Source organism: Trypanosoma brucei, chromosome 9 (assembly GCF_000210295.1).
Source record: "Trypanosoma brucei gambiense DAL972 chromosome 9, complete sequence".
Taxonomy (NCBI): domain Eukaryota; phylum Euglenozoa; class Kinetoplastea; order Trypanosomatida; family Trypanosomatidae; genus Trypanosoma; species Trypanosoma brucei.
This window is the reverse complement of record NC_026742.1, coordinates 659,844-684,865: the sequence shown is the minus strand read 5'-3', so window position 1 is coordinate 684,865 and position 25,022 is coordinate 659,844. Positions and strand designations below refer to the sequence as shown.

Here is a 25,022-nt window from a genome sequence, read left to right as displayed (position 1 = left end):
AAAAAAAAAATAACAATGGTACAAATGATCAACAATGGATGCACGAAGTTAGGCACGACATCCCCTAATTGGTAAAAAAAAAAATATGGAAGAGACCCAAACACAAATGTTGCTTTGAAACCCCTGCTCAGGCATTGGAAATACGGCCAATAACGCCTCCGATCCAATAATAATTTACCGAAACCATGTTCGATCACAGACAACCACCCGAAGTGAAGAACTACACGATCCGAATACACGACAATGACGAGAGTCAAGTAGCCCTGATTTTACACAGAGCGCACAGCAGGATTGCATCCATACGTTACTGTGGCTATTAAGAAGTTAACTTTCCTTTCGAGAGACACGACGAATCATAGCAAAGAAGGTGGATTGCCACTTCCCCATCAGGAGGGAAGGACACCAGGCTGAGGTTATCTCACAATCCCATAACTAGTCGACGGTTGAGAAAAACACGTCCGATCCGCTCTTCGTTGAGAAGCGCAAGGCGGGCACCTCCTTCCTCTTCTTGCATTACGTGGAAGCTGCTAAGCGAGAGAATCACACTACTCATTTCCAAGCTATCCTTGGGAAGATACTCCGTGTGACACACCACCTCCTCACACACATCGCTAACGGCTAAATTCATTTGATGCTCTCCGACCCATAAAGACGAAGTCGCCACATCCAGTGGTTCACCTACGGTTGCCGAAAAGGGGTGTAGCTCCTCTCCTTTGGCGTTCCACATTTCAGTCGATGTGAGCAGCGTGCTCACTTCCTTTGCATGACCCTCATCGGCGCTCCTTGGAGATATTTCACCAATTTCCTGTTCTTCCTGTCCAGTTTCGGGAATACTGTCGTTTATTGGGCTCACTTTACCTTCTGTCGGCTTTGCATTGAGGTTGACTACGCCACCAAATGGGCGCCGCCGCTGTGGTCGAGGTTTAACTGCTTTGGACAACGCCTCTAACTTGATAATTTTCTCTGAGAACTCTTCTTTCTTCTCATCTGGTATCCTCGTGGTCAAATATTTTTCAGTGGCAACACCAGTCTTACAGTCATTTTGACTCACCTTCCATGAGCCACCCGCATCGTCAGGCACCTCATCCCATCCCCACTCCCACTTCGACCCCACCGGTTGCTGTGTTTGTGTTGAAGAATGGGGATTTGCAGTCAGTTCGGTGGGGCTTCGGTGCGGCATCTCCCCTCCCTGCTCCTGCTCCTTCTGTTTCGCCACTGACAATGGAGGAGGTGCCACTGTGGATATTATCTGCTGCTGAAACCGCGAAATGGCACCAAACAGGGACTCTGATGAGTCAAACAGCGCACTGTAACCTCTACCGTCCACGGACTCCTCAGTTAGTTCGGTCCTCACGAGCGACGTGAGGGCCTCCACAGGATCTTGCATAAAGGCTGTTGTTCTCTCTCTCCGTAAAATTTCCGGTTTCGCTGTCGGTAGCGTTTCCGTCTCAGTAATCGACGGTGTGGGACACCGTTCCTGTTCCATGGGTTCGGAAACCTCCTCATGCACCATCACCATTTGGAGTCGGCGCTCTTGCCACCGCGTAAACGCACTTGTACCTGTTCGCTTACCCTCCGATGGTTTCTTATTCTGCGTGCGTGCTGCACTCACCTCTTCTTCATCTTCCCGCTGCTTCATCTCAAGGGCCCACTGCTCTTCCTCATGGCGCCAAGCTTCTTCCTCGAGTCGCTCTTCGCACCGCCGCACGACCGCTACCTCCTCCTTTGCAAAGTGCTCGTAAATGGCGTCGCGAGTATTCTCCTCATCTTCTAACATAGCCAAACGGCACCGACTTTCACCATCAAATAGGGATCTTTGCTCTTTTTCCCAACAGAAGTAAATATCCCGACCTACAGAATGCACCGCCTCAATAGCCGTCCGCGCCTCACGCTCTTGAAGAAGAAGAAGTCCTACGCGCCTCTCCATTTCCCTTAAGGCCTTCTCCTGGAGGTGGTAAACACCCTCATTGTAGTACTCACGCATGAGCATGTGAAGGGAAATAGCGAAATCGAGAACGAAATCCTTGCATTCAGTCACATACTCAACGAAGCGGCGGCGTCGCTGCTCCTCACGTAGTGCCAAATACAAAATCGCCAGTGAATCATGAACCCCATTGCCATTGATTAGTTCCGCGTAGCTATCAAGAAGCTGACCCTTCAGTTTCCGCCTCACATACGCCTCCTCCTTTACCAGTAGGGCGAATTCGGCTCTTTCTGCATCACCCCCCACCTTCAAAACACCATCTGAGTCGTTATTGCGCCTCAGTTCCACAGGAAACTTATCGCTTTCATTGGCGGACGCCTCGCCAACAACGATGCCCATCACAGTGGGGTCAATGGTACGACGTTGCAGGGACTTCGACATACGAACTTTCACGTCGCGCATCTGCAAATGCACATCACTCTCCTCGTAGCCTCCGTCCCCAAAGGCTTCATCAGAATAAGGAACAAGGCAACTGGAGAGCACACGTGCAATGAGACGCCTGTCTTCTTTCCTCAGGCCTTTCCATTTCTCAGCCGCCATCTGTTTGACGCACTTGGTCAACTTATCGTTCAAGTCCACAATAACCTCACCCTTATAATACCCTTCTCCTTGCTCATGTGGAATCGATGGAGAAGCGACAACTCTCCCAACTGCTTCAGTCGTCTCTCCAGCAAGCAACACAAGTTCATCAAGGAATATCATCACCAGTGTGTGTGCATAAAGAGGTGCCACGCTTTCTAAAGAAGATACAACTCCATCTAGGTTGGCGACTGCACTACTTATGAATTCCTGGAGACGCGAACTATTGTTCAACCAAGAGGCATCGAACCGGTGGAGCGATTTCTCCAGGTCACGCACTGCCTGGCGCCGAACACTCCGACGGATAAGCTCTGCAACAACCACAAACCTACCCATATCACTTGAGAGCACCTGAAGAGATATGAAGTACATCTCCCGTAAAGTGAAAGTGAACATACTCTGTTCCCTCTCTACGCCGCCAGGCTGAGCGCTGTCCCGCACATTTCCTGTGTCGTCAACGTGTCCGAGCAATGACTTGCAGGAGTCACAGAAAACGCCGAAAAGCATCGCCAGACAGCGCACTTCACCGCTTCCTTCCATGTACAAATGCAGTAACTTCTTCACTTCACGAGTAACATTGAAGAAAACGCACGTAACATTGTCACATCCCTCCACTGGCGGAACGGGGTCTACGGATAATTCTGACATGATGAAGGATGGTATGGTTGAGCCCAGTGCAATTTCCACGATTTCCTCCGATTCGCCGAGCGCCATCACCAGCCGAGGCAAACTTACCATAAAAACGGATCGAAGATACTCAAGTAGCAACGATACCTGAACCGCACGAGTTGGATGCTTCTTGTTACTGAAGGAACCAAGGGATTTGTGCAGTTGGTTAAGGAGACGTGAGCTGAACGCTGCCGCGACATCGCCCTCCAGCACACGTTTCCATACGCTGGATCCAATCTTTTCTTGAGAGACATAATCGTAAGATATACCGAATTCGGCAAGCAGTAACTGCGGCAAAACAGATGTCGTGGGGGACACAAAAAGATGGTAAAGTACTCTGTTAAAACTGCGGCGCGCGACGGCGTCGCATGGGAGCACCCCAGAGGACGGTGCACAACCAGCTTGTACAGCGAATCCGCCCACAGTGCAAAGTGCTACAAGAGGAACCTTACCTGAAATCAGTGCCCCGAAGACTTCGGTGGATTGTCTCGCGTCGTCCCCACAGAGCCATTGCAGCAACATCACAGAATGGGTAATAATGTTACATCTCTCCCTTCTATCTTCCATATTGTCACATGGAGAGGCCATAAGCGCTCCCACCATGTGATAGAAGAGATACACCACGGGAAGGGCTCCGCATGTGCCCCCCAGAGGCCAATCACGAAGAAATTCAAAATTCCACGAACTGAGCACCTCTGACATTGAGTGAAGGACATCTGGCGCCGCGGGTAGGGAATTCTCATCATTTTTAACCGTATCTACAGGCGGTAAACGTGACTGCACCACTAAGGCAGCCAATTGGTATACCGTCTCCCGGTCAACCGCGGCAGCCAACTGCACATGCTCCTCGCACTGTGTGCATACTTCCAGTAGCAGCTGAAACAAAAGGACGGCCGGGTCGACGGCTTGCACATCGCCCGCCCATGAGGCAAGTGCAGTGACTCGATTCAAGCTCACGCCGCCTCGGAAGAGGGCAGCCACAGCACTTCTGTATTTGTCACAATCTTGAGAGTGTTGTAGGTGCCGCAGTATCACATCGCACCGTTTCAGAATAAGGCAACTTTCGCCGCTTTCGCTATCGTTGTTGCAGGAAGCAGTGCAAGCCTGTGAGTCAAATCCCGCCATATTCTCTTGTTTCTCCCAGCCTTCAATAAACGGACGTAGAATATCTTCAAATAGGGAGTCACTATCTTCTTCCAGTTCATTTTCACACCCGTTACCGTAAAAGCGGTAGTTCGCCCAAGCGAACAGCAGAGGTGCAACCCGTCGCCACATGCCGCTTCCCTGAAGCAGCAATCGCACGGTGCGCTGTTCATTCACCCCGACGAGCAGCATCTGTGTCTTCCCGCCCCCATTAGTTGCCTCCTCAAAACACCTCGACGACGGTGGTAACTGCGGTTCTGCATACACAGCCTCAAGAATACTTAACACCAAGATGTGGAGCCTGGTGTTCTGAGGGGAATTGATCCAATCTAGCTCCTGTAAAACCAACAACAAGAAGTGGCACACAGTATCACCAAGCGCAATCATCTCTCCATCTGTCGAAGGTAGCAATCCATCACGTGCAACACCATCATGCGCGTGGACGGCAGTTTCTGGGTGCTTCACTAGCGCCACACTCCTCCACGCCTCGTTAAAAATGTGTGCCACCATGAGAGGTCCAGAGGAACTCGCCACACTACGGGCTACGTACGCGGCTAGGTCCGCACAGTCATCGCTGGTCGCTCCTCGGTTGTACATCGCTCCGTGTCCTTCCTCCGCGATCGCTGGGCGCGTGTAGAACAATTTTGACAGTTCCAGTGATGAAAGTAAAGATGGCCGCTGTTCCTCACATGTTTTTTCTTCGACAAAACGTGTGTCAAGCACATAAGTGAGTTGTGTTTTTTTTAGCAATGTATTCACACTGACAAAACACCGCAAGTTGGTCCGGCTCACGGGGGCGGCGACGGTTGGGACAACGGACGTTGGCAAGGCATGATACCACGAAACGGTGTCATCACAAACAGCCGCACAGTCCGACAGATTCACCCGATCCATCATACGCCACACATTCATTCCCTCGTCGTTGCCTTCAGCATGAAACAACACGGCGGAAGTGGCAGCTTGTCCAATAGGTAGAGGGATGGTACCTAACCAACAAACCGTACGGGGTAGTGGAAAGCGACCGTGTCGGTTGCGTTCCCACACCGTACAAACAGCGACATGGAGACCCTGCCGTAGATTTCTGCTCTTATGTAACCCATCGTCAACAAAGTCTACCACAAAGCTAAGCACGGTTGCTAAACCGGACTTCCGCATCCAGGTGGAGGAGCTGGCGCTTTTCCTCCACTGAGCACGAAGCCCTTCACGACCTTGAAAGTTGGCTCCCCCGCATGTACCTTCATTATCGTGCAGGGCTTCGTTCGGTCTACCAATCATGACCATCTGCACCGTGTGAGTGTCTTCGGCAAGGTTCCACAGCATCTCCTCCGTATTATCCCTCTCTTCGTAGAGGGGCGCGCCCACCCCATGCGCATCGTATCCCTTCACAAAACCAACCCGGTAGGACTGCCCCGACGGGTCATAACTACCGCAAACTAACGTGAGTTTGGTTGACGGCTTATGCGGCACCAAAGCAAATACGAGGCCACAATACCCCGCACGCGCTCCACCCTCGTTCGGAAGGTAACACCAAACACACTTACTCGGATCCATGTGGGCGGCGGTGGCGTTACTTCCCTTCCGATCACAACCAACACCACACAAGTCTTCCCTCCCTGTCAACTCCTCCAGGCGCCTCTGGAATGGGACATTGCGGTCAACGTGGAGGTGGAGCAGTTTCCACGCCGCTGGACGGTCGGCAGATGTTGAGATCTCGCACCGTACCACCGCTACCACAAAAGTATGCGTAACGGCAACCGAGGAGTCACCGGACGCTTTTGAACTGCCGCGCCACCGACTGATTGTCTTTCCTAGCAAGCCCTGCTCCGTTCGCGAGTACTGAGAGATGTCCCTTTCGTCCCTGCTAGATGCCACCACTAAAAGATCAACAACAGCACTCTGCACTGACACACTGGATGGTAAAGGCTGTGAGACCACTGTTACGATATGAAGCACAGGACTTTTGTTACCTTCAGCTCCATAAAGAACATGGCGTATGGGCTCCACGTCATAAAGAGGTCGAACGACGCCACACCGCCGTTCCCAAGTATTCTTCTCCGTAAACACAAAGTGGTCAAGTGCGTCTTCCCTTTCCTTTCCACCGGTACGGCTTTGCTCCCCCGTCGGAATGTGAAATAGAAAATGCCGCGTTGACAGGAAAATCACGCCTCCTGTACCGTGGGCAACGCCATCAGGGATGGAGCCAACAATTTCAACCACTGCGCAGCAAACTACCTCTTCCACCTCCCCTTTGCTTGGTTGGGAGGTTGCACCTCTAATGTGAACTATTTTAAGCGCATGTAGTCCATGTTCCACGAAACCCTCAGCTCCTTCGGTGAGGGCAACCGAGGGGGAAAGAAGAAAAATGAGGGTCGTTTCCTTGATACGAGGATCCGTATAGGACCAAGTCATGCAGACATCACGAAAGCTCCCACTAGGCGTATTCGCTATAGTAAAGTCATCGTTGTACCACCGATGATACAAGAAAGTCATGAAAGGTGCGTTAAAGGCAAGAACCGCGGATGCGGCCGCTTCCCCTCCCGTCCGTGCAGCTTCGTACGCTACCACCTACTTGTCTGTAGGATCCCTTATTAGCTTTCCCGTACACTACACGTGATGCACTGTTGATGTTGAAGCAGGCGAAGAAGATGTGGAGCAAAGGAAAGATGTAGAGAGGTATTGCCGGTACATTGCACACTGGCTGTCGTTTCACACGTGGTAAAACAGAAGCAAACTCAAATGCACAAATCAGAAGATAATTATTTAAGATATAAAAAAAAGAAAAAGAAGAAACAACGTAACGGGGTAGAATTCTCTCGCCCTTCCCTCCACTCTCTCGCCTCAGGATACTCCGACCACCCAGCGGACTTCACCGAACACACAAAATGTCAAAGGTCCTAACGTGATGCAAAGCGAGCGGAAACGACAGACCAGGAGTATACTCTGCCCGATTTAGTCAAACAGACCAAAACCCATATCATCATCCTCTTCCTCCTCCACTTCTTGCTTCTTTGCAGGGGCGGCCGCGCCACCAGCTGCTGCACCGCCCGCCGCGGGAGCCGCTGCACCTCCAGCTGCAGGAGCGGCTGCCACCGACACAGCGCTCATCTTAGCGACACCCTCCGCAATGAGTGTGTTGACGCTACGGCCATCGATGGCTTCCATAACGAACGCGAGCGAGTCTTCTTCGACTTTGACGCCACTGGCTTTGCAAATGGCCTTCACGTCGTCGGCAGTCGGTGCAGGTTTGGCAAGCGACGCCAAAGCGTACGCAGCAAGATACTTCATGGACATGGCTGTGGTGTTTTTCTGGAAAAAGAGAAAAAAAAAGAAGACTTCCCGCTGCCAAAAGAGAAGATGTAACCCCCACACATCAAAAAAAAAAAGCAACAAGGGGAAAAAGGAAAAGAATCGAGAACAAAGCAGCAACAATGTAAGAATGATGGGGAAAGAGCAAGAAAATAGCACCGAGAGGCAGAAGCGGAAACAGTCCAGTCATTTCCTCGGGGAACGGGCACACCCATCGAAAAGCGTGTGACTTGGGTCGGTCACGCCCATAAAAGTGCAAAAGAGAAAAAATGGGCGAGTCAACACGGTAATGTAAAGCTAGTAAGCCCCCAAAACAACAACAACAACTAAAAGCAACACAAAAAGAGGTAAATGAAATATTCGTTCCTTTCCCCTAACCCTTCCCCAAAATCAGACACTTCAAGTACCACGCAATTATAAACATTGATAATTTTTTTTTGAAAAAAGCAAATACACAACCCCTTCACAATATCACGGCCGGAGGTGGAACAAGAAAACACTCGACGAAGCGCAAAGCATCCTCCCTCTCTTGCTGCAGTTGCTGCCGAAATGCCTGCAATGCGGTCCCGCCCTTAGGGGGAGCATTTGACGCTACCTCCTGATGAGTGCACGTACCTACACTGGGTGGCATTTGCGTTAGAGCTTCGGGGCGAACGAGCATCACATCACTAAGCACTCTTGCTAGGAATTTGGTGGTAAGTCCGTTGCCGCACGTGTTCACAGGTCGCAGTAAGAAATTCATCAGAGAGCAGACATATATCCAAACATTCGCGTGAAGGGGAGGTAACTGCTGCTGAATAAACTGAAACGGATTCCCGCTCTTCGATTTTAGCACTGCCAAGGCTTTTTCATACAATTCGTAGGGCACAACGGGCTCCTGCAGCGACTGGAGAAAGTAAATTAAACATGCTGAAATGCACTGCACGTTGTACTCAGATGGGAGTGGTGTACACTGCGTGTTCAGATGCTTCATAATCGCATCGCAGACTTCAGTGGAAGGGTTTTCAGTGAACAGGTTCGGTTGCTGAGCTCCGCGCTCATATATGGCCTCACAAAGATACCACAACTCTTTTGGGATTTGGGGCATGCATCCACCAGATCTCCTCTCGGGCGTGCCCCATAGCGTGTAGGCGGCAGCACACACTTCATTGCGAAGAAGTGAAATGTTGTCAAGGGTATTTCCGAACACACTTGGCCTTACCGTGCAGCGACACTCCACAAAGTGAATATCACCGTTACGCACACACAACACGAGCGTAGAAGTAATTTCTACCTCGCCGCGACCCTCAAAGGGCCTCCAGTTTCTGACCCATTCCGTTGAGTTGCGGTCCAGTTGACACTCTATCATCACCTCCTTTTCCTTACGAGGAGGAATGAAGATGATTAACGGAAACACACGCAGCCACGCACCCTTGCTGGGATCTCCGTCTTGCTGCCGAAACGCCTTGATCACGGCCACACAGTCGCCTTCGTTGGTAATCTTAAGTGGCTGACGGCTCCCACAATCGCCGAATTGGCGAACCCCAAAATTGAGACTTTGCGAATTAACCGATATTTTGGCTTTTCTAATACGATCCAACCCCTCTCTCTTGACGCTGTCGCGCAGACTTTGTGTGACTGAAATCTTCTTCTCCAACACCTCACGGCTTATGGGAAGGCACAGGCACGCCTGAACCGGTTTGTGGTCGCTGCTCATAACGTCTGTCAATGCTTGAAGTCGTTCCAAACGAATAGAGCTCTGATGGTCCCTCCGTCTCGTCCAGATTGCTATTCGGTCAGTGTAACTCGGTACCCGTTGCTTTTCACTTGTGTCGTAATTATTCGTACCAATGTCATAGCGGTACGTAGGTGGGTACGTGGGGGTCAGCTCGACGAAACCCATCCACGGTGAATGCGTGTTCGCAAGTTCTTTCACAAACTCATCATGTTTCAGCAGAGTCGCATAATCTTTTTTCATTGCCAACTGCAACGACTCCCTGTAAGTCAGATTCACCCGATAGTTAAGGTCACCCGCAACAACAATGACGTCGTTATTGTGGGGCAAAAACTCCGGATACTGAAACTGCAACTCCGATTGTGCGCTGTTACCTCCTCGGGTTTCCAACGAAATGGGGCGTTTCGTGGTGTTGAAGTCCATGCCCATAAATATCTTGCTAACGTCGTTGTTGCGCTTCACCACGTTCTTTTGCCCCGCCGCAAGATGCATATTAATGAAACATAAATTAGAGCGGCAGAGCCCGAGGTGGAGCCCCACTGCACCTTTGTTTCCCATGGTCCCCAGTGCCCCTGTCGCCACCGTTGTGATGGCCATCTTCTGCGCATGCGGCAGCAAAGAGCGGCGAATGAATACGCAGAGTAGTAAGCCAACAAGTTGTTTGGGAGGAAACGCAAAGTAAGGAGATTCGCCGGCTGCTTGCGAGTCAGCGCCAATTACCGCTTGGAGTGCACTCACCCACACTACCGAAGCGTCTGTCTCATCCTTCAGCATAGCCGAGGCGCTCATGTCAACTTCTTGAAGGCTCACCATAATGAGATCCACAGGCTCACCACCTGCACCCGGCATGGTGAGTGCAATAAGCGAAGCTAAATTTTGAGGTGGTTTCTTACTTGCAACATTAAAAGTAACAATGCATGTTCTAAGGTCCTGCTGTTCCGTATAGGAGTCCTCATAGAACTGCAACTCCTGTTGTACCCAAACTTCTTCAGGGAAAAGTATTTCACATGAACTCTGCACCGGTGAAGCAGTCCTCAGGAAGGCAAAAATATCGTCAGAAGAATAGTGTGTTTGCTGAAATGTCGGTGGGAGACCATTCACCATTACAATCGAAGAAAACAAATATTTGGGCTGAATAACTAGTTATTTTCCTTGTTCTTCTTCCCCCGTGCTGTTTAATTTTGGTGCCAATATTTACGACCCTCTACCAGGTGCAACTCCTGACTGATTCTGTTGTGGCTCACGCTGTTTTTTTTTTTGGCCCCTCTTCTTTTTCCCAACACACTTTTTGATATACACTTTCACTATTATTATTATTATTACTTTTTCTTGCGGCGCCGTTCCCCCCTTCTCAGTCCCGCGCAGAACCGGTGGAGGATGAGGGAGAGGTGACCGCAACTTAATAGAAGTGTGGAAAAGAGGAGGAAACAAGTGCATTCGAAATATTTGTCCATTTTTTTTGTTCGTTTCACTCGCAGCAGAAGCAAAGAAAGAAATTTGAAAAAATATATTTTTACTGACAGAAAGTTAAGTGTGTAAACACGTGGAGAATTGAAGTTGTATGCAGGCAACGGCACGAGCAGCAGTTAGAATAGATCAAAACTGCAATGGGAAAAAAAGAAAAGAAGAACGCCGCGGGCTGATGGAAAAAGAAAACAGGAGGAAGGACGAGAAGCCAGTCATTTTGTGTGCGGTGCCGTCCGCTCCCAGTTGTCGGCCTTGCCCCCACACTCATGTGAATGACACTACCCTCTATATAAAAATGAAAACTAAATGAGCGTAAAATCAAAGGGGGGGGGAGAAAAAACGCACTTCAGGCACGTAAACCACACACGAAAAAAATTGGAGCCATCCCCTCACTTTCCTCTTCCCGCACAACTACTAACTTTCCACTTTTTTGGGTTTAAGAACCCCATCCTCCACCATCGCCGGTACCTCAATGGATAACCACGGACCCAATCCTAATGCGAGTGCATGACTGATGCCAAAATAAGGGACATTCCGAGCCCATAGTGGGAAAAAGTGCGTCGTCATGCAAATTTTACCACCACGGTACATTTTCACTGTTTTACCCTCCAGTTCTGGTAAAGCAATCTCTGGTGGTGCTTGAGGGTATGTTACAGCGAGGTCAAAGTTCATATTAAACTCATATCTTTCATTCTTATAGTATGTCCAGCATGTCCCGTACCACCGGGTTCCTGCCTCATTGCTCTCGAGCTTAAACCAATGGTTATCACTCGCTTTATTGTTCTCCACGAACTGAATAAGAGAAGTATACTCTTCCTTTAGTCGTTGCGTCCATTGTTCCCCATCACGAGGACCAGCTTTAGTTTTGAGAAGTGGAATACGCGAAACGCTTTCCCTAACCGCCGGATCCATTCGTCTGTCCCCTCTCGACCTTCAAGGCAGCGACTGTATTATTCTGCCTCCTGGCAGTTGCGATGTAAAAAGAAAAAAAAAGTTATAGGACACAGGGATGAGAAGAAGAGTTGACAAACACGGCTGCATCAAAAACAAAGAAGCGAAAATGTTGAAAACGGCGATGGTACAAATCATATGCAACAATAACAACAGGGTGAGAAACAACACTCCATTCACAGAAAGTGATGGTAAATAAAACAACAACGACGACAGCTTCGGGCTTGCGGAGTAGTTTCAGTTAGTGGCTTTTGCTGATACCTACTGCGACCGGCCCCAGTAAGCACGGACTCAGTGTATAACCCACATAACCACGATACTACACAAACACGCACACAGTCACTCGACGCCTACACACCTTTAGAGAGTGATTGAGTAACCGCAGCCTTTTCCAGTGCCTCATCCAACACGCCTACTTTGGTACTGTACAAGTCATCCATATTGGGTGACATTGGTCGGTAAAAGTACTTTATTGGCTCGGGTAATATATCCCTTCCCTGTTTCATGATCTTATCAACGTTGAGTTTAACCCGCTCGTAACCATGGTCACGCCACACCGACTCCACTCGCACCATATATTCACACAGGCGTGCCGCTATTATCTCCACCACAAGATACTTGAGGCAAATCTCACCCAAGAGCATCAGGTGTTGGGGGAATTTACAACCTGCCGGATGCTCTTCACATGGAAGTGTCAACCATCGCAGTTGACCTAACAACTGTCTAACAAAAACAGCCTTACGTGAAAAAGCCTCTTCATCCATGTCCGCAGCACTACGAGACCCCGTTGAAGCGGTTGAACTCGCTCGCCTCGACTGCTGCTGGGACTCTGCCGCGTTCTGAACAAATCCATGCGAAGGGGAGGAGTGTACGGCGATTCCTCCTAACCCCAAAGCTGCCGGTGAGCTCGGTTTATAGTCGGCCTTTAATGCTACTTTATCAAGTGTGTAGAAACCGCACAAATCGTAAACAGTTTCCATATTGTACGCGCAGGTTACAAAGTCCACGAGGTTTGAGAAGTCCTGTATGTGAGCATTGGGGTATAGCCGCATGAAGGGGCCTAGGATGTAGCGGTGCAGCACAAGTGCACCCTGATGGTCCATACCACGCAAACCACCTTGCATTCGGTGAAGGTAAGTGTTTCGCGGCTCCCCAAAGTAAAGCATTTTGGCCTCCTCCAACTCCACAAGCATGGAGTAAAGCTCATTCCTATGGGCACGTTCGTAACATGTATAGCTACGCTGATACGTTTCTACGGGGAGTTGTAGTTCGTCAAAAAATGCCACGAGAACTTCCTCGGGGTTCCACCGCCTCGGATATTCCATCATTTGTGTATAGTGCATGTCCATTAAGGCGTGGTCCTTACGACCGTGATGGTTCACCCACAATGCCACAGGTTCTTTGCAAAGGTCACACCACTCAGGGTTACGGAACACCCAATTACGTTTCTGCACGAAGCCGTTTACGATGGACCAAATGGGGACGTGCCCACCTTCCGTTGCGTAGGGTGAAGGAATATTGGCGGAACCAACTGGTGGATTCTGTGATGCCTGTTGCTGCAGTCGACGAAGTGTTTTTTGAAACATGGAGTCGTTTAATTACGCTGCACTTCGTGCTTGTGCAGGAGTACCGCCGTCGCTGTATGGAATTTTGCGCCACGTGGTTTGAGAGACGGGAGCAAACTTTGAATTTAGGTGAAGCGCCGCCCTCAACCCCTAATCCCTCCTACGGTGACCTTGTTTACACTGCGCCAGCAGATGTACAATGGTCTCTCCTACGCAGAAGTATTGTGAAATTGAAAGTTAAGTAAATAAGGGCAGTCAACCCATGACAGTATTACAACAAACTGCAGATACAAATGTGAAAGGGGGGAAAGTGACAGCTCCACAATACTCTGAGGATTGCACACATACACAAAACAGCATCGAGATAGCGTAAATGTAACTGAACTGCACGAGCAAATCATAGAAGTATCGGTAATGACACTGAGATAATAGTTTACATGACTAAATACAAAACAACATTGTTCCGAACTCAACCAAAAACATACGCATCTAAATCGCGCAATTTGCTCCTTGTATTTTGTCGCTGGACCTCTTACGCAAGAGTGTCATGAGGCGCCACCAGCGCTGTATTGCAACGGCGCAAACTGTAACATACTGATCCGCAACACATAGAAGGCTTGCCTTCTGCCGCAAGCACGTCTGCATCATTATAACCAACCTCAATCGGGCTGTACGCCCCTCATCTGTAATTGGGATCATCAATGTGTTGCGGCGATTAATGGACTGCTGTATAAAATTGTCCACTTTTGGTGGAATGGGATGCTCCTCCTCACATGCAAACTCCAGAGACTCTCCTTCCAAGGGGACAGTCCTTCCCCTTTCAGCACGACCACGGAAACCGGCGGTTCTATTCCGAGAAACGTTGATGAGTCGCGCTGGGCGATTCGAGAAAAGTTTGCCCTTTTTAAGTTCTTTCCAACGGAACGCAATACGCCGCCTTGCGAGGTAGCCCCGCAAGCACGGTTGTAGCACTTGCAATGATTGCTCTAGCTCCTCGCGCTTCACCTGCTCTTCCTCAGCTTCTATGAGAGCCTCCAGCTCCCTCAGCCGTCGCAATGCCTCAACCTCCAGACGCTGCTCATAGATGGAATAAAGTTGGGACAGTTTCACACTGTTGAGAGGTGTGAGGAAGTTGCCCTCCTCCCTCGCTTTTCGGACACGTGCCTCCCAAGCTGCGTATGTGTCACCCAACAAGCGGTCAGGCGAAACTGGAAAGAGAGTGGCGTCTTCCGCCCGACCACCTCTCCGCGGCGAGCATTTAACATCCCCAGTATACTTCTGTGTCTGGCGCTGCGACTTGCAGCGGGAATCTTTGAAGGTTTCACCTGCGCTCGCTTTCCGAGTGACGAAACGCAAAAAATTGTCCATTTCCCGCTCCCAGACACGCAGCTTACTTTGTTTACACTTGCGGAACGCCTTCACAATTACACGAGAGGCATCAATCTCCCGCTGTCTCCTCACCGGTGAGGATTCTCGTGACAAAGATACGCTCGCCTGACACATAGTTGTGCACGAAGAGGATGGAAGGCCAAAAGGGGTTTGCCCCACTGTGGAGCGCGGGAAATAAGGGAGACAGCCAACTGTTACACGGCGATTGCCCGTTCTAGAGAGATTACCACTCCGGATTCTCGGCTCAGGGGTTGGTGTGAAGAACGCCGTTGTCAGATTTCCTGTAACGGAGAACCGCCTTATGAGTTCGTACGACACATCGGTAAAACTCGGCGCCTCGCAGTTTAAGGATCGCTCTGATAGCTTCTCATAGGTTTTGCTTCGATACAGCAGTACCGCAACAAACTGTAGTGATATCAACCAGCGTCCCCATCGCTGTATGGCGATGGCGCATTCATCACGTACAACCAAGCGCGCAAGGTGGTCTTCTACCGCACGCTTGCGGTCGTTCAGTTCGCGCTTGGCAATGAACTGACGCAGTACTAATTGAATCCGCACTACTGCTAGGTGGAGCGGGGCAAACATACTTAAGGTGGCAGTGTTTAGAACGGTCCAGTTAGGGCGCCGGTGAAGATCGTCAATGGATGACAGAATGGTGGGTTGAAGGTCCTCAGCTGTGACCTTGGCGTCGGTGCTGCGGACGACGGTCACCAAATTTGCGCCGCTTGAGGGCCTAATGCCCAAAACATCTTTCCTCACTGCTGCGCTAAGAGAGCCGCAATTTTGTTTCATCCACGAGAGCAAAGGAAGATGCTCACTACTCCCTGTTCCAGGGTGCATATTACCCGATGGTAAAGAAGATAACACGTGCCCATACCTTGTTAGAGAGTTTGTCTGAACCGATGATAAAGAGAGGCCTGGAAAATTCTCAGTATTGGATGGCAGCCCCTCTCTGTGTGAACTACGTGGATGTGAGCGCAGCCGTCCAATGCTGAGACCACCTTGTTCCAAATCCACGATCTTCTCCGCACGCTCAATTACCATGCGGTGAACCTCGGGAAAGGGTTCGTCACTCAACAAGCGCAGCCGCTTAAGTTGATGCTGTGCGTCGGTAAGCCTCACCCCTGCAATCTTCCGTCGCGGAGTTGGCGATGACCTGGCCTTCGCTCCATCTGTTTGGCTGATGTTTTCGCGGGTCTCATCAGTGGCCGCTTTACCCGCGGAACCCCGTATACCATTCAACGGACCAACCCCGGTATGAGATGTACTTGAAGTGGTGGGGTATTCAAAAGTGTTTGTTTGCGAGAAAAAACTTTCATCAGTTGCGAAGCTTTCGACAGTTCTGCAGCTTGGCATCCTGCTGCTCCTCTTTCTCCATGTATGAGAGGTCTGGAGTCTTTGACCAATGGACAAACAAGCTTGCTTATACGCAACTTCGGCGGGCCCCTTTGAGGGTGTGGGCAAGTCCGACTGCCCTGCGACCGAGGGTTCGACAGCGGCCCCTGGCGACGTAGTCGGTGTTTTTTGCATTCTCATCCACTCGTTTGTTGCCTTGAGAACAAACTTATCCTTTGGATTTAAGAGCTGTTTCTGTTCCTCCGTTTTACGGCGCATGGCCTCCATGGACAAATTAACATCCATCATTTTTTCCTTGTATTCCTTACACACCTTGGCCACATGTGCTTTCGCTTCAGAAGACAGTTTCGGGCATAGTGTCAGCATGGGAAGAAAACCACTCGTGCTCTGAGTATCATTCCGCTGCCCGCTGCATAGTTCCACGGATCCCTGCGATGACCCAGGAGAGACATCATTTTGCATCGGTGGGAGACACGGCACAGTTTCAACATGCTGATCCGCTGTTTCCATAGTTTCTCGCAGAGGATCGGCGGGCGCATCCCCACTCACAGACTCATCAAAAGCCACTAGCCCATCATCCGTCGCTGCATCACTTTTCCGTTTTGTGTGATCCTGTTGTCCCACCAAGGCACCGCAAGTCAAAGTATGCGACAGGCGCGGTGGGATCTCTGGTGGCCCCTTCACAGAATCCTGTTTTACCTCAGAAAGTATTGCATTGTCTAAACCTTCAACCACCCCAGCAGGAAAGTACTGCTCTTCTACTGCCACCCTCATTGCCGTTGCCGTCCGAGCGATACGCTTTCCCGTGTCCACGGCCCAGACGTCCGACAAGGCAGAGGTATACGAACTAAAGCTGGAGGACTTTTCTGAAGGTGACCGAGATGGGCCCGCTGATGCCTCGGCCAATCCGCTACAAATTCCCCGCTGATCTCTGCCGAGGGTCGACGCATTGGGTCCAAAAAGCTCAGAGGAGTCCACAGGTGGTACAAAGTTCTCACTCGGGACACATACTGCTGCACCGAGCCGCACATCGGCGCCACCACTCACCGAAGATGAATAGCTTCCGTTACCGACTCTGTGAATCGCGGTCGCCGAGACGTCTCTCAAAGTATAGTGAGAGAAGGAAGAACTGCCTTCGGGTTGCGCTCCTTCATCGCTCTCCGTCAGAGATGAAACGGTTTCATAAGGCAGCCCAGAAGAAGCGTTGGAAAAGCGAGTGTACGTCACAAGCGGAGGTGTAGCCCTCTCTCCTCCCCAGCGCCTCATCAATTTGCTTCTTCCAAAGGCAGAACCTCTTTTAGGTGGGGTTACGGGAGGTTTTGATTCACCCTGTCCTCTCTCCTTGTTATCACCGTTAGCAGTGCCAATTCCACTCTTCAACCCGCTTTCTTTTGTCAATGTGGCAAGCTGGCTGCGGATTACCTCTGCCGTATAGCTCATAATGTTCTGTGCCTTATTCTTCTGGATAACTTCCTCAGTCTGTTGTTCCAGAAGCAGAGTACGCTGCAGGAGTAAGTCGATCATCCTGCGGTCCTCGCCAGTGAGATTACCCAACACAATACGACCATCTTCCTTCACATGCTCTTCCCCAAGGGCAACCCAACACACACTGAGACAGCGTCGGAGTTCTTCGAAACGCGACTCTAACAATAACATTTTTGACACGGTGTGCGCATCGTTCACTAAACTGTAAACAGCGTAAACGATGTCGTCATCGCTTTTCGTATCAGATTCATAATAACTGCGTACCTCATCCAGCTTAGTAGTAAAGTAAATCGCCTCCATTCCCTATAGATACAGGTGCAGCCGATGCACACACAAGGCTGAGAGGATACGCTACTTTAATCGCCTCCCAACTTAGTTTTCCGAGCCTCCCACCCGCACAAACACGCAGGAAGCAACACCACCGACACAGACCAAGTCGCGTGACAAGCAGGGCAAAGAGGGGGAAGTGGAAAGGAACGTTCTTTGGCAAAAGCTCTCCAACAAAGAGCAGAGGATGAACAGAAAAACAACTTCAGACGATGGTGACGACGAGCAGAGAATCGTCGAAGACATTACGCATCTGAAAGAATAGCACATCGCATGCACGTAGAACATATCAAGGAGAAAAAAGGAAGGTGCCGCGTGAAGGCATACGACGCCTAGCGACCTTTCCGCATGCGTATTGCATTGCTTCAACGGCCACAAAATTACCCACACACATAAATACAAAACAAACAAACGCCCGTAGATATGCCTTCTCCGTGCTTCCCGCAACGTAGAGCACGAAAGGGGAGGGGCGTACAAGTGTGTGTTCGCGTGCCGACTAGGAACACAAAAACAAAAAACAAATGCCAATAGTAAGACGAGTAAAAAGGAAAAAAAAAAAAAGGACGTCTATAGTTTCCCCCTTCGTCATGTTTCTCCCCCTCACTACCTGTTGTCCATGAGTGCGGATACGCTCGTGTAATAATCGAGAGAGAGAGAGTATGTGGAATTTAATACGGGAGGGAAACGATCGGTACAACGCTCACCAATAATCTGAGAGGATGGGTTATGAAAATTATTAGCATCACTGCCACTAACCGCCTTTTTTCTTTCTATGTATTAATTCTCACGATTTATTTCATCCCACCCACTCGCCCATCCGTTCAGTTTCTTCATCATTCTGCCACCACCACAACTATCACTGCCCTTTTTTTTTTTTGCACCAAAATGTTTTTTTTTCATTTTTTTCTTTATTGCATGTTTCTATGATTTATAGCGAGAAACTCTCTATGGTTAAATCTTACCATTGATTTTTTTTCTTTAATGCTGAGCCAGAAGAATATACTTTCGAAACGACTAGAACAGCAGACGCGGCAGCAAACGTGTCACACGCTTCGCAAGGGCGTCGAGTACCATACGTCGAACCCCACCGGCTCGTCCCGGGCCCTTCTTTTCACCTCTTCCCCCCACGGCTGCAGCAGCACCGGCCGCAGTTGCGCCTCCGTCACCATCACTACGGCCCCCTGCTCCCCGCTTGGTTGGTGGAGGGACGTACTTTCGCACCTGAACCCGCATCTCAAATTTTTTACCACCCTTTGCCTCCTCCACCTCCAGACGCGGCTGTTGAAGACCAGGGAGAAGGTCGCTCGGGGGTGATCGCTGCCTTCTTTCCTTCAAAATAGCCTCCACCATCTTTTTCTCATGGTCCTGAAAGAAGCGATCAAATTGATCAAGTTCGCCCAACCACAACTGCACAGGGGTTGTCTTCTTGAGAGCTTCAATGCGCCGCTCCGTCTCCGCGATCTTCTTGAGAAGATTTTCAAAACTTGTTTTGGTATAGAACGTGATGGGTTTACGCAAAATGTAGTCGAACGAGTCATCTACACGTACTAACCCTAACTTTGAACACACCTTTTCAAGTGTTGCCTCCGTAGCATTCGCAAAGTCAATGTGGCCGGCACGGAAGTGTTGCACAAATTTGAGTGTCGACTTCTCTCTGGCCAATTCCTGCTCCAACAGCGTCAAATTACGTTGTCGCCTCTTTTTATATAAATCAAGTCTGCGGTCGTAGTGCCACTGGAGGACGGGTGTGAGGTCACTTTCCAGAGGTGAAAGAGTTCCATTCGGTGAAAAGACTGTACCGTTGATGTGAATACGTTGCGTGAGGCCAAGTTCCGACTCGCACTCAGCATACGTGTTCACCGCACCCTGAGCAACTTCCACATCAATGTCAACGTGATTGGCGCCGGAATAGTCGGCAATGCGGTTAACAATATCCTTTGTGGCGAGGTAAGAAATGTGCTCACGGAATGCTTCAACGCTACACGTCCAAGGAAGCTCCGTAACATGCACACGACCACCCTTACAGTAAGTATACGTTCCCACAGCAATAAACTCTCCTTCGGGGCCACGACGTATCTCACCCTGAAAGCCTACAGCCCACGGCACAAGTCGACGGACAACCGACTTGGCAGCTTCGCCGCTAATCATCGCTCGTACCGCTGCAGATACGTCCAACGGGTGGAATGGTGGAATATTCGACGCAAAACCGAAACCGATGCCCACACTTCCGTTGCAGAGGAGCAGCGGTAGGATTGGAACGTAATGGTTCGGCTCCACCTGCTGACCCTCTTCCACAATGTAGTCTAGCAATGGGTCATCTTCACTAGGGAAAAGCAAGCGGGCTACTTTTGAAAGCTTTGTGAAAATGTAACGGGGCGCCGCATGATCATTACCGAGTTGCTGACGAGAACCGAACTGACCCTCAGGGACGAGAAGGTTGACGTTGTTACCACCAGTGAAGCTCTGCGCCATCTTAATCATCGTCTCCTGCAATGAAGTCTCACCATGATGAAAAGCGGAAGCTTCTGATATGTAACCTGATAGTTGTGCCACCTTCGCCGCCTCATTACCGGACCGCCGCATAAGAGCCCAAATAATCTTTCGCTGAGAAGGCTTAAGCCCGTCTACAGAGTGCGCAAGCGCACGGGCATTACCAACAAGGGCGAAATGAACCATCTCCTTATGCACAAAATCTGTGACCGTTAGCATTTTCTTGCTACGATCAATATCTACCTCGCCGGTAAAAGCATTCGCCTTGGTCATCCAGTCCTTTCGCCATTCTACCTCCTGTGAGTCGAAAACATTGTCAAGAAGCTTATGATCGGAGCGGTCCACGAGTAAGCGCATTGTGTGTTTCTCCATATCCTTGAAGTACTCTTTTCCCTCAGCAGTGGTAGAAGTACCGAGACCCTTATAGTACTTACATGTGTATGGTGTATTTGCATTTGAGCGCTGCCACTTGTGAAACTCCTTCATGCTGAAGAAGGATACCACCGACTTGTCGCGCAGTCGTGCCTTTACGATGGGTGTGGAGAATATAGAGATGAACCCAGGATTGCGTACCAGCAACGAGGGCCACAAAGACTCGAACGCGTTGATAACCAAACCCTTAATGTGTGAGCCATCTGCGTCCTGATCTGTCATGATAAGTATGCGTTGGTACCGTAATTCATCGGCGTCGGTGTAATCTTTATCTAGCTCAAGCCCCAGGGCACAAAACAGTTCCTGCAACTCCTTGCAGTTCCTCAGTCGCTTAAGATTCTTGTTACGCACGTTTAGCAGCTTACCCCGAAGCGGAAATACGCCTGTATATCGCTTTTGGTCACTCGATAAAGAGTTCTGCGCGAGAGCCTTTGCGGAGTCACCCTCAGTAACAATTAACGTGCGGGTATGTTTTGGGTCACGGCGTGTAGAAGTTGCATCTACCAGTTTCGTTATGGAGGTCAGGAGGGTTTTGCTACTCATACGGCGTCCGGTGCCGATCTCCTTATTTAGTTCCTGCGCTAACTGCCCCGTAATAGTACTCACATGAGCCTCGAGAAAAGGCATGCGCAGAAGATATTTCATCACATCTTGCCGAGGAACACGGGGCATCGTGGGGGTAGAAACAAGTCGAGCTTTATTCTGAGAATCAAACTTTGGCTGCACCTGCACGAGGAAAACTAGAATAGTGAAGTGACGAAGCACTCGATTAGTGTCCATCACTTTGTTCTCCTTCTTTAATTCCCGTTCCACGCCATCGAGGCAGCCGGTCAATATATCCTGCGCAGCATTGCAATGCGTACCGCCATTATACGTTACCACACCGTTGACCACACCAAACATCCGCCGCACCCCGGGGACTACTGAAGGAATGAAGGCAACGCAACCGCTTTTACTCTCGTATACGTATGGTGGCGGTGGTTTCTCTCCCTTTGGGGTCATGGCACTGTACAGAGTCGCATAGTCCTTAAAGGACTTGAAGCCAAAGGATGAGCCGTTCAGGGTTATTTGAATATTCGGAAACATTGCGGAAAGGTCCATAATGCGCTTGTAGAGCACACGCTTCATGTCGTTTGAAATTTTCTTCTCCTTCATGCCAAATCGCTCGTAGTCGGGGAGAAACTTCACACGCGTGACATTTTTCTCTTTTGTGCCGACGTTTGAAACGCGTGGAGCCGTTGCCTTCCTCATGTGATCCTGCCAACTCATGTGAAACTCCCTCCCATTTGTGCGGCAGCAGACGGAAAAGCTCAGGGAAAGAATGTTGGTTAGCTTTGCACCGTAACCGTGGCGACCAGCAACTGCATTTTGGTTATCGTCATCATAATTAGAGCTGGTAAGTAGGTGACCGAATACCATCTCTGGTATATATAATTTATGCTCCCGACTGCGTACGATGGGGATCCCAGCACCGTCGTTCTCTATAGTAATCTCACCCGTGTCCGTGATGGTCACGCGGATATACGTCATGCGCGCACTTCTGTTGGAGATGTTATCAGATGCATTTAGCAGAATTTCATCCACGATTTTCAGCAAACCGTGATTCAGTTTCACCGTCTCCCACACCATGTGACCCTTCTGTTCATCGTATATAAACATGGGGGTTGCCGTTGTGTCGAGACTACCAATGTACATCTCTGGTCGTGTGAGTACATGCTCAATAGGTGTGAGCTTCTTATACTTGTGTGCCTCCGCCATTGTGTATAAGGAGTCAAACTAAATAATAATAATAACAACAACGATATGCACACAAGTCCTCCCCTACAAGCTGCGTAGCGTAAAGAAGAATTGAAGAACTCCCTTCGCGCTTACCACCGTCCTGAATGCAAAGCAGTACGGGTAAAAGCCAAAAAGAAAAAGACAGTGGTTACTTGAGCGTAAAACAAAATTAACGCGACCCGCTTGTGGCACTCAGAGCGGTGGGCTCTCACCTACTGCTGGCAACAGTACCTGACAGGCGCTCGCACAACCAGTTGATCTGAGGACTTTATATCGCTTGTTCCTTTCTCTGTGTTGCCCTCAGCTTCTTTTTGGTAGAGTAAATGTAAAAATAGAAGCATAGAGGGGTCGCAGTGGGCAATAAAAAGCGAAGCATATGAGAGAGAGAGAATAGAATCAAAAAAAAAAGAAAGAGAGGAAAGGCACATAGAACGAACGACAAATAAAAACATCAGGTATCAAAGGCCGTGATAGTTGAACCTACGAGCAACCAAGCATTCAGCATGTTAAGGAAAACTGTTAAATTGATGAGGGGATTTATCACCGCCCCCCCAAAAAAAAAACTCGATAAACAGTCCACATGCTGGACACAATAACAGCAGTAAGCGACGATAACTACCATGCACATAATGATGTCACCGTCGTGTCACGAAACACTCCCACTCACTTTAACTCACTCCAAGGGGGTATAACTCAACTTCTTCTGAAACACGTTATCTCCCTTCTTTGGAACCCTCCAACCTCGTTCCTTTCTTGTTTTTTTCCCCCTTCCTTCTTTCTCCTCTCCCTTCCTTCTTTTCACTCTTCCCTTTTCTTTTAGTACCTTCCCAGTACCAATTTCTTTCTTTTCCACACCACTTGCCCCGAACTCCTCCTACTCCTTTTCCTTATCTCTTTCCTTTACCTTTCATGGACCGCCGCTCCTTTTTCTTCCCCCCTTTTCTTTCCTTTTATTTCCTTTCCTCCTCCCTCAACCTCTCCTTTTTTTCCCCCCGTATTCTTTCACTCCTCAATGCAACGGAATCCAGCGCCAACTCCTTCGCAAATGGTAGGAGTTGAAACGCAGAAAGAAAATCATTTGTGTGAGAGAGAGGAGAAAAGGAAGTAAAGAAAAAACGAAAAAAAAAGAGCAAAGGAAAAAGTAATGATAATAACGACAACATAATAATAACAATACTGATAAATTTACGTAAGGATGGAAACGGAAGGGAGCCGAGCTCAATTGCAAACATAAAGATCTACACACCAAATAAAGGCATGCATATATATATATATATATCAATATCAATATAAATGAACGTATGCATATGCAGCTGTATACCGTCTGTGCGCATGCACCTTATTGTGTGTTGACGCATGGGCCACGGAGCCCACAGCAGAGGAGAAGGAGGACCAAATAGAAAAGAGAAGGTAAAAGGAATAAATAAATAAATAACAATAATAATAATAATGATGAAAGGTGGCGGGAATGTTGCTCTTTGAGTTTCCCGCTGAGACAAAAAAAAAAAGAAAAAGAAGTAAGAGAAGAATTAGGAGGAAAAGTAAAAAAAAACACAACACACACGCACACACATACACATACACATACACATACACATGCAGACACGAAAAGACACAGGCGTAAGCACACCTAAAAAGCGCCACTGAGCCACACAAAGAGGGGGCCAATACAACAACAAAAAACAAAACAACGCGAAAGAAGGGCCTTAAAAAAAAAAAAATGGGCAACATTGTCTCCCATTTTCTTTTCTCCTCTTCTTTTTCTTTCTTTCCTTCATCGTTGATGCATTCACCCTCTGCACAAATGCTAATTGTCCATCACAAGTCAACATTTAAACGCAGAGATAATGAACAGCAATACGGAAGAGCCAAAACGTCCAAGTAATCATCATTACTTGGCGAAGGCACAAAAGCACGCAAAACTAAACAAAAAGAAAAGTAAAGTAAAGTAAACTCAAAATTCAACTATCCATTCCTTCTCCGATCTCAATGCCGCTGTTTTCCCTCACCTATGGCTGTAGTGCAGGTGGACAAAATATGCATTTCCCCCCTCCTCTCTTTTGCCGTGAGCCAAACAGTTCATTGGTAATAATAACAATTTTATTCACGAACAGACAGAGAAAGAAACAAACAAACTTGCCCTTTGTGAGGCAGAGCAAAAGATGTGGGCAAACATCAAAAGAAACGCGACTGCTTCACCACTGCCACACAAATACAAAAAAAAATGCACGGCAGAAAAATAGCACAAACAGGAAAGGGGAAAAAAAAACACCGGAAGACTAACAATGTAAAAGTAGGAAAGAAAAAGAAATTCTGTATCCCTGATGACGGAGTTCATACATGCATATTATATATTCACGTCTGTACGGGTGTCTTCATGTAAGTG

General features: G+C 49.0%; 8 protein-coding genes across 8 annotated transcripts; all 8 read right to left on the bottom strand.

Annotated features, from left to right (window-relative positions):
- Positions 1–418: 418 nt before the first annotated feature.
- TbgDal_IX3020 (hypothetical protein, conserved) lies at positions 419–6,865 on the bottom strand (the record flags this gene model as incomplete). The annotated part of the gene is made up of 1 exon (XM_011778195.1): positions 419–6,865. One exon carries the CDS (start codon positions 6,863–6,865, stop codon positions 419–421), a length of 6,447 nt encoding a protein of 2,148 aa, XP_011776497.1.
- A 459-nt stretch (positions 6,866–7,324) lies between these two features.
- TbgDal_IX3010 (60S acidic ribosomal protein, putative) lies at positions 7,325–7,666 on the bottom strand (the record flags this gene model as incomplete). Its single annotated transcript, XM_011778194.1, has 1 exon — positions 7,325–7,666. The coding sequence occupies one exon, from the start codon at positions 7,664–7,666 to the stop codon at positions 7,325–7,327; it is 342 nt and encodes a 113-aa protein (XP_011776496.1).
- Positions 7,667–8,144: 478 nt separating this feature from the next.
- On the bottom strand, positions 8,145–10,499 carry TbgDal_IX3000 (inositol/phosphatidylinositol phosphatase,putative; the record flags this gene model as incomplete). The annotated part of the gene is made up of 1 exon (XM_011778193.1): positions 8,145–10,499. The coding sequence occupies one exon, from the start codon at positions 10,497–10,499 to the stop codon at positions 8,145–8,147; it is 2,355 nt and encodes a 784-aa protein (XP_011776495.1).
- Positions 10,500–11,276: 777 nt separating this feature from the next.
- Positions 11,277–11,774, bottom strand: TbgDal_IX2990 (hypothetical protein, conserved; the record flags this gene model as incomplete). The annotated part of the gene is made up of 1 exon (XM_011778192.1): positions 11,277–11,774. The coding sequence occupies one exon, from the start codon at positions 11,772–11,774 to the stop codon at positions 11,277–11,279; it is 498 nt and encodes a 165-aa protein (XP_011776494.1).
- Positions 11,775–12,163: 389 nt separating this feature from the next.
- On the bottom strand, positions 12,164–13,399 carry TbgDal_IX2980 (KREPB7; the record flags this gene model as incomplete). Its single annotated transcript, XM_011778191.1, has 1 exon — positions 12,164–13,399. One exon carries the CDS (start codon positions 13,397–13,399, stop codon positions 12,164–12,166), a length of 1,236 nt encoding a protein of 411 aa, XP_011776493.1.
- A 468-nt stretch (positions 13,400–13,867) lies between these two features.
- TbgDal_IX2970 (hypothetical protein, conserved) lies at positions 13,868–17,908 on the bottom strand (the record flags this gene model as incomplete). The annotated part of the gene is made up of 1 exon (XM_011778190.1): positions 13,868–17,908. The coding sequence occupies one exon, from the start codon at positions 17,906–17,908 to the stop codon at positions 13,868–13,870; it is 4,041 nt and encodes a 1,346-aa protein (XP_011776492.1).
- A 1,041-nt stretch (positions 17,909–18,949) lies between these two features.
- On the bottom strand, positions 18,950–22,615 carry TbgDal_IX2960 (DNA topoisomerase II, putative; the record flags this gene model as incomplete). Its single annotated transcript, XM_011778189.1, has 1 exon — positions 18,950–22,615. One exon carries the CDS (start codon positions 22,613–22,615, stop codon positions 18,950–18,952), a length of 3,666 nt encoding a protein of 1,221 aa, XP_011776491.1.
- A 1,305-nt stretch (positions 22,616–23,920) lies between these two features.
- Positions 23,921–24,367, bottom strand: TbgDal_IX2950 (conserved hypothetical protein, unlikely; the record flags this gene model as incomplete). The annotated part of the gene is made up of 1 exon (XM_011778188.1): positions 23,921–24,367. One exon carries the CDS (start codon positions 24,365–24,367, stop codon positions 23,921–23,923), a length of 447 nt encoding a protein of 148 aa, XP_011776490.1.
- Between the last annotated feature and the right edge of the window lie 655 nt (positions 24,368–25,022).